The sequence below is a fragment of the Cavia porcellus genome, unplaced genomic scaffold (assembly GCF_034190915.1).
Source record: "Cavia porcellus strain 051 isolate PalLab524CR breed Dunkin Hartley unplaced genomic scaffold, mCavPor4.1 scaffold_38, whole genome shotgun sequence".
NCBI lineage: Eukaryota > Metazoa > Chordata > Mammalia > Rodentia > Caviidae > Cavia > Cavia porcellus.
In genome coordinates, this window is record NW_026947521.1 from 2,197,402 (window position 1) to 2,209,599 (window position 12,198).

General features: G+C 48.0%; 1 protein-coding gene and 1 long non-coding RNA gene across 3 annotated transcripts in view; both read right to left on the reverse strand.

The window, feature by feature from the left end:
• Nucleotides 1-7,795, reverse strand: part of LOC111755116 (uncharacterized) — a 38,206-nt gene extending 30,411 nt beyond the window's left edge. The window contains exon 1 of the long non-coding RNA XR_002789702.2: nucleotides 50-7,795. This is a non-coding gene — a long non-coding RNA (uncharacterized LOC111755116). The remainder of the gene's footprint in view (nucleotides 1-49) is intronic.
• Nucleotides 1-8,191, reverse strand: part of Rora (RAR related orphan receptor A) — a 648,320-nt gene extending 640,129 nt beyond the window's left edge. Inside the window, exon 1 of one of the 2 annotated variants that reach the window (XM_063243381.1) lies at nucleotides 7,832-8,191. In XM_063243381.1, the coding sequence (XP_063099451.1) occupies nucleotides 7,832-7,997 (166 nt within the window). In that variant the 5' untranslated portion in view covers nucleotides 7,998-8,191. The remainder of the gene's footprint in view (nucleotides 1-7,831) is intronic. The other variant, XM_063243386.1, reaches the window with a different exon arrangement.
• Between the last annotated feature and the right edge of the window lie 4,007 nt (nucleotides 8,192-12,198).

A 12,198-nucleotide genomic window follows, 5' to 3' on the forward strand; every position in this document is an offset into this window, starting at 1 on the left:
ACGGTGCCCTTCAGACCTGCTCGGGCTGTTTCTCCAAGTATTCCCTTACCTGCCTTTGTCAATTGGCATTCTCGACAAGTTCGTCAAAACTTCTCAGTGTCAAGGTTCCTCTTTTGACTGCCCTTGTTAAAGATAATTTAAAATTAGAAAGTCACATTCCCAGCCATTTCACAGTCAATGCTAATTTCATTTTCTTTTGCACAAACATCTCTCTTTCCCTCTAGAGAGTCCCTGCCTTCATCCAGCCTCGGGTTGGCAGCCCCAACAGACATTCTTAACACCTCTACACATTGCTCTGTTCCCACTCGGCACCTTCCTTATCTCTCTCCCAAGTACCTTGCCCAGTGAGATACACTTGAGCTTGGGGTTCTCCCTCCACGTCAGAGAGAAATGTCTGTGTCTACAGATTGGAAAGTCACCTTCCGGAGAAAAGCATCCTATAGGCAGTCAATTAATCAGGACAAGACAGGGAACATTACGTTGGGCACAGCTTGGGATCTCGATATAGACATTTATGTTAGGGACATCAAAAGGATTTCTCCCACAATCCCTAAAATTCATACTTATGCCTCTTGTTTGGCTATAACTAATTCCCCACCTAACAACACAGTGGTTAGTAGTCTAGAATTCTTTAGACAGTGATTACCATATTTTATTATAGATTCTAGCAGTGCTCTCTCATTCTTTCCCCTTTTTGGGAAATTTCATCTCTATTCTTTGCAACCTGCCTGTTTATTATTGGTATTATTCTTTGCTTATAAAGTAAGTCAAGTGATTTTCTATTCTATTATTTTTAGTTCCATGTCTGGTTTGACACAATGATTTTAAGCCTGTCTCTCTCCCCCACCCCTTAAGCAGACTCAAACGTTCCCATTCCTCTCACGTGCTCAATCCCATCAAGTTTCAGAGTCTCATCTATATACAATTTTATTTCTCCTCACTTCTGGCGCACACGCCTACCACTTACGTACAGCAACTTCGCTACTCATATTTCATACACTTCATCAGTATTCTGCCCAATCCTCCCCCAAAGTAAGCTAGGTATTTTTAACAGGGCACTGCTTCTTTAGTTGACTTGAGGACCCCATACTAAGTGGGGACCTTCCCTGTACCCTGGAAGGCTTCATCTGTTACAAGGTGGGTATGATGCAGAAACTTCCTAATTATTTCAGAAAACTTTAAAGATAGAGTTCACAATCAAAATGTCAACACCCAATAATATGAGGATGCTTCAAGGCTGGGGGGTTACACATTCTCTGTACTGTAATGTTTTTTCACTGTTCCCAAACTCTGGTGGAATTCCAGGGAAACACCCCTAGTATAGAACCAACCTCACTCGGGGGCAGCCTGGAGTCCCCCATGCTTCACAGCCGGCAGAACCTGTACCCAGCATCAGTGGGCCCTGCAAAGGCCTCCCAAGAGGGCCCCAGTTCTGGGGCCAGAGAATCACGAGGAAACCACGGCACCGTACCATCATTAATGAGCCACCGTGTGTAATGTGGTAAGGCAATATGCAGTAACGGGTCACATAAAGCCATCAAAATTTCTAAGGAAAAAAAAGGACTCCTTCTCCCAACACAAGGGGATGGGTACTTGTGGTATCTCTTAGCACGAGCATGTAGGAGCTGGAGCAAAGGGCCAGCCAGCCTACACCATGAACTCTGCCACATTTATCCCTATGCCATTCCCATTCTTCTTATATTTCCCTTTTCTAAAGATTTATTTGGGCAATCTCCTTGATGTCTACCCCAAAATAATAATGATAATAATAACAGGTTGTCAGAACCCCCAAACCAAACTGCCAACACAACGCCCTCTGAGTGCTGACAAGATAATCAGAGATGAGCGTCAAATCCGGGAGGCAGCTGGAAGGGCGGGACCCTCTGCCCTATCTCGGTGGTCCCAGGGAAGCTGTCCATGCACAAGGCTGAGCTTAGACACTGAGCTGCTGCCCCAAATCCAAATGCGCCATGTTGATATTTTGGCAGCTCTTTGTTCTAACCCCAGAGCTTCCTCATTTTCAGGATTAGGAGCCTCACACCAAGAAAGACTTCAACATACATGAAGAAGACGTAAACCTGGCAAGACTATCTACCATACCTACCACTAGAGAGGGGGGAGATTATATCGTGTTACAGTAAGAAAGTAAATACATGACTTATGTGAACATCACAGCCTTCCTCAGTATCTAAAAACAATTTTGCATCTTCTACAAGAGAAAGAATAAGAGAACTGTAGATGCTGGGTGAAAATTTTCTATGAAATAAAAGCCTCAATTAAATAGAACCTACTGAGTTTTCTGAACTGCTACTTGTAACTTAGAAAACAAGGGAGGAAAGGAAGAAAACATGCTTCTGCTACGGATTTAGCATAAAAGAAAAGAGAATACAGTTTCCAAACTGAGATCAAGACAGATTTAGTCTGGCCTCTGACACTTTCTCCATTCATGGTCTGTAACTTACAATCGGAATTCCTCAAGGCAGCGACACTAGAGCCCTGTAAGACGCTCAAACCCTAAGGAAAGATCGATTATATTCTCAGTGCACTTCTGAGGGTAGAAAAGGGGATCAGCACATTTAAAAAGCATATTTAATAAGGAAAAGATCAAAAAATATTTTGAGTTAATCTACACTAATCAGAAAAATCAATTCATCAGTAACGCACTGGTATTCTTGAAGAAAAATCATGGTTTACAGCATGTTAATCAACACTTAAGTGTTGATGATCAGGAGATGGCTTTTTCTTTTGAAGCATTAATTCAAAAATGATAGTTTTATTTTTTAACAAACAGCCTAAAAGGATGAGTTAAAAAAAATTTGAACAATTCGGTTCCAAACCAACACCTTCATTAATTAGATTTTCAAAAAACCATGGAAAAGATGAAAGAGAGGAAGGGAAAAGAGAGAAGACACAAATTCTGAGTCAGGAAGACAATCCTCCTATGCAGAAGGGTGTCTTCCATTCTAGGTTTCTGATCACTGTAATGATTAGGAACCTTCCTTGCTTTGGAAGAATTTACTGCTAATCTGGGAAGAATTTTTTGCTAATCTGGGAGGAATAGTCCAGGGGTCTCCTCCAGGGAGCTGATAAAAGCTTCAAAGTCCCTGCACAACATCTCATGGAAAAACAGAGGGCAACCAGTAGGGGACATCATATTGCAAGATATATATATACATATATATTCATATTCCATATCTCTGTATGTATTCCATATATATATAAACATTTCATATCTTCCATATATTTTATATATATTTATCTCCCATATGCATGTGTGTGTGTATTGCTCTACACAAGGCAAGCCACAATACAACTTTTTCACTAGACCCCTAGAGTAGAGTGATAGATTCTGTTTCCTCAGACACAGAAGTCCACACAGAAACCAAAAAAGAGCACAACTTGCCAAGTGGACCAAGAGGATGAGGGGGGAACGCAGGATCCCCCATAAAATGTGGCCTATGCTTTCAGAGTCTCTCCCATCCGAACACGATTTTCAGTAAGGCGCAGTTCAGCCTGTCATCCCACTTCACTCCTCAAGCTCCTAAATGCAGAAGTGGCAGAGTCATGAAAACACACTTTGACTCAGAAGTGACAATGGACAGCCCACTGGCCTTGGGGAGCCACAGCGGGGACTGCACCCACCCGTGCAGCCCGAAACACACAAGCAGCAAGGTCTCAGGTGACCAGGCTTCAGCTGGGCTCCCAGCTGCTTCAGCTGCAGAGACAGAGGCACTGTCTAAAAATCCAGGACTCCTCACACTGCTTTTGGAAAATTCTAGCAGGTGACGAACATAAAAAAAGGTCTGCTCTAAATGTTTTAGTCACTCAGGGCTTGAATTCTAGATTAATAATTCAATTCCTTTTACGAAAGAAGGAAAAGCAACAGAAAAGTTTATCATATCTATCATGTAATGCATTTTCTAAATTTATTCTATTACATTTTTAAAGGGTATAATTATAAATGTTTTTATGAGCAATTTACCAGAAAATTAAAGTCCTTGGGTTTAAAAAAATCATCATTTCATCTCTCTGGCAAAAGATTTCCCCCAGCCAGTAGCATTTTCAAACTACAGAGAGCTATGTCCACACTAGAAACGTGCATCTGAGAATTCATTTCTAGAAAGGGCACTACACTGCCAGGTAGAGAACCTACTAGAAAGGCAGTCAGGGGAGACCGAAGGGCAGAAAGGAGGGAGCACACTTTCAAAGTCAAGGAGTTGTAAGGGTCCAGACGTCCCCAGGGCTAGAAATATACTGCAGGCCCCATTAACTGCTTCTAAGTCAATCTAAACTGAGCTTGTGCAGGCTCCCTTCCCAGCCCAGCTGAGCTTTTCAGAGTTAATCCCACCTCTAGGTTTCGATTTTTCCCCTTAGGTTGGCCTGCCTAAAAGCCTTCCCCCTTCCACACCAGCACTGCTATCCCACCGGCTGGTGCCCACCCCTGAGACAGTAAATTTAGAGCAGTAAAGTACGTGAGCTTCTGGCATGCAAAGCAAAACAAGACCTGGAAAAGGGTTTTTAACAACAGTTATGTCACAACACTCATGGCTCCCTCAAGTCCCAGAAAACCTTGTTAAATTAAAGATTCGTTGTGGGTTTTTGGTTTTTTCCACTTCATTTTTACTTCATGTATTTCCTTCCTTTTTCCTGTCTTTCTCTCACACCCCTTTCATTGTTCCAGAATGATGGGACCAAAAGACATCAACCATCATTAATAAGACCAAGCCAAAGGGTTTCCTGACCACTGCTACGGTTCCCTGCAGCTGTGGGCATGGGGAAAGCCATCTCTCAGATCACCAAGTCACCCATCTGATTTCGGGTGCTCTGGGCATTAAAGGTATACAGTCCCTTCATACCTGGACTCTCAGGAGGGAAGGAGGAATCCAACAATATCCTCAAAGCTATCTAGGCAATGTCTTATGAGGTCACCTCAATGTCATGAGAATTCAGACCACAATCTTGGTGAATTTCAAATGCTGGCTAATGGGAGGCTAACCTGGGACCCTCTGAAAGGAGTATTCCAAATCACGACACTTTCCTTTTCGCCCAATGCCAAGAACTCCATTCAACCCTCTTTGAGGTGGAAAATGCTAATTATAAGTTGGTGATGCTTGCTTTTCCTTCCCAGTCATAAGCCTTTATGTTTTAAGTATTTAAGAGGCGTAATCACCTCGTGTGTAGGTTAATTTCTTTACGATATTGTAATTTATGCAACATTAATACTGGATGCCAGCTCCAATTTTCTTACTGCTTACACTCTGGAAGCCGACTTGCATATTCTGCCAACTCCATTACATCATCTGAAAACCCAAACATTTCCTATTTTCAAATCACTCTCAACTATCAGGCATACTTACACATTCTCTCTTCTCTCCCTTGCTGGATCTCTCTCTCGCACACCACACACACACACACACACACACACACACACACACACAAAGACTGGTACCCCTGAGAGCAGACGCTACATCTGAGGTCGAAGTCTGCAAAGACACCTAATTTCTGGAAGCTATTCTACTGCTGTGTTAGCTAAAGGATGCTTCCATCTCTGACCTTCCTTTTTCCATTCAGACTGTTACATAACCCGTGCCTGCGTGCAGGATGTGAGTTGAGTGTTTGGGCCCTACCTCCCCCTCCCATTCAATCTCCTAAGAGCAAGGGACAGGGGTTTGCTCCAAGAATGAGTGGGGATGGTGCTCCAGGGGGCCAGGGGAAATGGGTCAGGAGGTCAGCTGTGCGAGATGCGCCTGGCTATTTGTCCCTCCCCCCTTCTCACGGAGCTTATGGGGCTGGTGGGACTGAATGCCCCGGCGTTATATAATTTGCAGGAACAGCAAGTTAAGGATTTGCCAGTCGGTTCTGCAGCCTGCCACCCCTATCTCTCGCAAGAACACCTTCTGGCAAGAATGACACCTGAAGGCTCTAATAACACACGGAAGGGGAGGGGCTAAGAAAGAAGGGGTATCAGCACAAACCAGAAATCAGTGTGGCTTCCCATATACTACGCTGCCCTTTCTTTAATAAAAACAAAAAAGCCACAGAAACACATGAAGGGGATTTTCTCCAGTGTTTCTGATTAACCCTGTTACATAACCCTCTCGCATTCCAAATCCACCGTCTCAGGGTCTAAATATACTCTTTGCAGTCCAAAGCTCTCCACACGCGAACTCACCCAGCCGGCGGCAGGTCTGGCCCCCAGCCCTCTCCCCTCTGCGTGGCGTCCCGGCCCGTGCTGCCCCCCTCCCACGCCAAGCGCGGTTCGCTGTGGTCACTCTTCAGAAATCGCCTTTAATTAAATGTTTTTCGCGTGTGTCATCCTGATGGCTTTTACTGTACTCGAATTCCGTGAATGGGAAAGCGCCCGGACTGGGGGTGTGGCCAAGGTGGGGAGAGGGGGGGTACTGTAAAACAGCCAGCACAGGATCAGCCATATTCCTACCTCCAACTATGCCCGCGGGGAGATGGGGAGCGGCTCCCGGCCCGGCCTCCCCAGCCTCCCCCCCGCCCGCCGCCGAACGCCCGTGCCCAGAGGAGGGTCGCGCGGGCCGGTGTGCGGCCTGGGTGAAGAGCGCCCGCTCTCCGGCTCCCGCGAGCCAGCGTCCTCCTTCCGAGTGCCCGGCGTGATTTATACATTATTTACAACAGTAATTAAAGCGGTAGCTTCCGCTTCTTCTTTGCAAACTCCAGGCGCATTCAAATAATCCCCCACCCCCGGCGTGGGGAACAAAACCCACAGCAGGTTCCCACACCTTTAAGGGAGTAAGCTCTCCCGACAGCTTACTTTACCTAGGAAAACGCCAGAAGCCACGGATCCCCTCCCTCCTGCAACACACACACATACACACACACACACCAGAATGAAGTGTACAAATCGCCCAGGGAGGGAAAATCACTCCAACTGTCCAACCATCATTCGACTCGCCCTGACCCATCCCCAGATTCTCCCAGACTCGCCGGGAACCTCCAAGGGGGGAGAGAGGAGCATTCCCCGGGCAGAACTAAGTTTGGGTGCCCAAGGAGCTTTCTATTGGTGACCGTCTGCTTGGGTGGCTGCTGCCTCCCAGACTCGTGGGGCGCCCGGGCGCACACGCCCCCCGCCAGCCGTGGCGCGAGGCTTGCAGCCCTGGCTCTAAACTTGCGCAGCGCACAACTTGGCGAGCACCTCGCGCGCCTGCACCCCACTCGCTGCCTCGGGCCTCTCCCCCAGCCCGACACCCTTCGCCACGCTCCGGAGGAGGTGCCCGGGTCGCCCCCAGGCTCCAGCGGCGCTCCCTCTCCATACCCCGGCTCCCCACGTCGCTCCGCCATCCGCGCCCCCCTCCCCAAGCTCTAGGAACACACACACACTCCGGCTCCGCAGCAGCGGCCGAAACTGACAAGAAGCGAAAGGTGGAGGAGGAGGGTGGACACGAAAGAGATTTTTGTTTTCCTTTTAAAAGGACACTGCCGCTTTAAAAGTTTCTTTCCCGGGCCCCCACTGCCCAAAGCTCCGTGTTTTGGGGGAGCGAATTTAATGTGGGCAGCGCGGCTCTTCTCCTGTCTTTGCAAAAATAAAAAAAAATGAAAAAATTTAAAAAATCAAAGCCAGGGGTCGCGTCCGCCGGCTGTCAACCCCGCCGCCGCCTCCCCGCCCCCTCCTCCCAGGAGCCCAGCACGGGCTGCAAAAGTTTGCAACATTTCTGGGGGGCGACGGGGGGAGGGGCGGGAGCGGCGGACCAGGGGCGCCGCCGCAGGAGGCTCGCGCGCGCCCCGGGACCCCGCGCCCCGGGCGCCGCCCCCGGCCGCCCCCCGCCCCGCCGCCCCCTCCCCAGCCCCGCTCGCCGCCTCCTACCTCGGCTGGCGCCGGAATAGCTCTGTCTGCGCCCGGGCGCGGGCGGCTCGCTCTTGCGGCCGGATTCCGGGTGCAGCGGGGTCTCCCTGGAGCCCGCGGCCGCGTCCGCGCCGCTGCTGCCCGGCTCGCTGGCGGCGGGATCGGGGGCTGCCGGAGCTGACTCCATGTTTTTCCCAATGTAGAGATCGCTGGAGATGGCGAGCTCCGAGACTCCCTCTATCTTCTGTTTTCAGAGCGACTCTATGGTACCAAAAAAAAAAAAAAAAAAAAAAAAGGGAGAAGGAGCCCGGCGAGGGCAGGAGGAGAGCGGGCGGCGGCGGGCGAGCGCGAGGGAGCGCGCGGCGCGCCGGGGGACGGCGGTGTGCGCCCCGTGCGGGTGGCGGCGGCTCTGGCCACAGGCAGCGCTAGCGAGAGCCGTGCAGCCGGCCCCCACACCCACACTCCCCACCCTCCAGACCCCAGACCGCCAGCCGCCGACTGGCTGCCGATTTTGGGAGGTGGGGAAAAGAGGGGGAAGAAGGGGGGAGCGCCTCCTGCGCCCTAGTCCTCCCCTGGGCTCGGCCCAGGGACAGAAATGAAAATCGGAGGACGGTGGTGTGTCTACTTTTGAGACTCTCTCGGGAGCAGAACTCGCCCCATCCGCAGCCAGCCTGGGAGGAGACAAACCCGGGAACACGCGTGGAGGAATCGTAGGTAGCTCCCCGCCTGCCCTGCCCTACCCAGGACTGCCAGGAGACAGGAGGAATTGGAAGCCCTAGAATTGAGCAGGATGGGGGACGTGGCACTTTTTACTCTGGATGGGACGGCCAGTAGGTTTCCAATCTTGGTTAGACAGCCTGGTCTGAGACAGACTGTGGGAGCCTAGAATTGCCATGGACAGCCAGTTTCTGGCGTGGATGAAAGAGGTCGTTCTGAGCTCGTTTGCTGTTTCCTCGGAGAACGATCCAGAAACTATTTGGCAGAGCACTTGCTACCGAAGAAAACTTTGGCCTCTTTGGTCGGTGACTATCTAAACTAGATGAAATAAGCCACACATTGGCTGCTGACTGACGATTCCCACTGGCACTTTTGCAATTAAATGCACGGTCTCATCCATACAAGATAAGATGTTGGAGAGGTATTAATAATACCTCGATGATAAATTCAGATAATTAACAGCTCCTTGTGAGTTGTGTCCTGGTAGGCACCACTGTCACCCTGCTCTCACCAAAACACTCCCATACAAACTTAAAGAAACCCAAGAAAACCTGAGGATTACATTAATGTCTTCACCCCAGAACTTCAGTATGAAGGAGACCCAGCAGCTGGAAGATATTCGAAGGGTAGTAGCCTGATCCCTGCCTGGCCTGTCAACCCATCATTTCCTTTTGCCTGCGAAGACACTGAAGAAATCAGTCCATTTTTAACACACACCCCCACCTTCCTTTCAGAAAACTTGAAAATTTTGACAATAAAGAATATTATTACATACCAGAAGGTGGCATAAATATGAGTGTCTAAGGGAGTCTGGTGGGGGAGACAAGTGTGAAACCTGTTTTCACTAACCTCCTGCTTTGGAAAAAATGCTTTTAAAAATAAAGGGTGGGGGCAGGACCCAGTTAGGTAAGGGGAATCTCCATGTGCTAAATTTCCCACAGGATTCAGATGAATATCACTTATCTTGATCTGACTGCAAATCCACAGTCTTCTCACCCTGGTCTGTGCGTTATTCAGCAAACTTGTGATCTACTCTTCAGGGTGATGCAAATGCGATGTGAACAGTTCTGATACCTTAATCCGGTCTCTGCAAGGATCCCTGGTTTTTGCCTGTCTGTTGGCGCCTACACACAATGCCATGATTGTCTCTGCTGTCCCAAATCAGATGTGTGGGCTTCCCTGCATATCAAAGCTGAGATTTCCAACCCAGCCTTCACATCATTTGCCTGTTAATAATGTTCTTGATGCAGTTGACCCTCGTTGATCCACTTGACTTTTCTAAGTAAACAAGGACTTCAAAGTGTGTGGTTTAATAAACAGCTTCCTCTGGGAGAGCGAGCATCTCAAAAGTCATGGACTGCCCCATGTTTATTTTGGAATATTAGAAAATACTTTTATATTAAGTTTCACCAATAATTCTATTTGGGATGCAAGTAGCTGGAAAAGTATCCCCGGAAACCTGTTAACATATTTTTTGGTTAAATCTGTTCCCCTGGGTGCTCAGTTGGTTGTCTTAGTCTTCTTTAACTAAGGTGGGATTTGGCCCCTCTCAATAGATTTTCCAGGAAAATGGCCCTTGTGACCTTAAGCAATTAAGAGAGACCATACACCCCTCAGAGAGACAGCCCAGCCCCCTAACAACCATTTCACCTAACTAAGAAGATTACTGCTTTCCCAGTTTAAAACAATGGGGAATGTGACTGCTTTCCCCAAGGGAAAAATAAAAGTGAGTTAGATACATTGCTTGAGTGTCAATCATTGTTACGGAAGTGTAAATTACCTGGATTGCCTAAGTGTTTGGAATCTGAAAAGCACAGTGATTAGGTTTACATTTCTTTCCTCCCCTCATGCTCCTTTCCTGATTACCAATTAAAACTTTCCAAATTTCCAAATATTTGGAGAGACGGGAGCCTTCCTTACATTTTCCTCCTTGACTGTGTGTGCTTACAAATGGTTATTTTACTTTGTACCACTGACTCTTCTGACAGGCGAAGGTTTAGAAGAGCTGTGCTTTGTAGAAGAAATAAGCCTAAATCCAGGGTTGTTTCTTTGTGTTTGCCATTCTTCCTACTCTCCCTACCCACCATTCTCCCACTCTACACTAACCGACTCTCTCCCCTCTGCCTGGTTCTCCCTCTCCTTACATCTTACCAGGCTGTATAAATTGTACTTTATGCCATCTGTCCTTCCTTCCTGCATGCATTCGGTTCCAGACATTACCGTGTACCCAGACCATGGAGGTAACCTTCCAAGCAACTGGCCTTCTGTCCCGTAACCTCTCTACTCCATTCCAGAGAGCACTGCCAAGTTAATTACCCTGAACTACAGTGCTGTTTCCCACCATGTCACTCCCCTGCTTGCAAGACTTTAATGGCTCCCCATTGCCCGTCCAATTAACCACTAACTAGTCAACAAGGTATTCAAGGCTCTACCTCACTTATCACTGTCCTCCTATACCAAGGATGGCAAGTGGATCTCATGGGGGAGGTGGAGACTCCTGAGGTTGGTTGCAAAGAAGTGCACTGAGATTGATTAATGCTGTCTCCCTTGGGTGGCGGGCAGGAAGTAATGACTCTCAGGCCAGTTCAGTTTGCCAGAGCGCTTTCCACCCTTACATAATCTTACATAACCTCCACAATGCACAAGATCTCTACAATGCAGGCCACACTCCACTGCTTCCCCCTCCTCCCCTCACTCCACCCGTCCCTTCCTCCTCCATCAGTCTCTTCACATGAATGCCCTTGCCACCTTAGTGCCCTCACTGTCTTCCCGGTATACTGAAAACTACCTTTCTTTCAGGGTTCCTTCAATATGATGACTCCTCTGTGACGCCTTCCATGATTCACTCCAAATCAAATACAGTATTTGAACTGAGTGCTTTGTATCCATCCCTCCTAAGGAACTGATATGTCTCATCGACATTGTGGTGCACCTGCATTAGCATTTCCTGGGGGAAAATATATATCCTACAAACAGGGATTGTGCCCTTGCACACAGTAGGCACTCATTAGAGTTAGTGGATTTGTGGAATGCAAAGGATGAACTAATCATGAAGTATGTCCACACGGTGATTCCATTATACAGCAAGAATGAAAACCTGAGCACTGCAACTTTCAATCACTTGAAATAAGCTTTTCCTTTCTGGGATAAAAGATTAGTTGACATGTATGGGCTGTTAAAATTTATATATGCAAAAAAGTTGACAGTTATTTTCTTGCGTTTCTTGGAGAGAGAAGAAAAATGATGGAAATACATAGCAGAATTTCCTTGGGAGCGGGGAGCTTTCTGTAACACGCATAAGAACAAAGAAGACAGAAAATTAAAACTGAGCGCCTGGACAACAAGGTTCCTTATTTAAAGCAAAACAAAACAAAAGACGAAAACAACCCACAGAGTAGCTGAAGCTGGGCCATATGCTGAAAGAGAAGAAACTAACCGGAAGACAATGCTGCCCTGCTCTTGGGCATGGCAGGGGCTTCTTCCAACTGCAGAGTTTGTACTCAGGATGGCCGCCCACCGCCCACCCAGGAGAACCAGGGTCAGAAGAACCTTTTGTCAACCGCGCGGAGGCAGCAAGAAGCTGAGGTGCTCCTGCATGGGAACAGGGGAGTCAAGTTTGCTAGACAGAGAGAGGGAAAGAGGAAGGCGGAAGCAGGTAGTGCCCAGCTCAC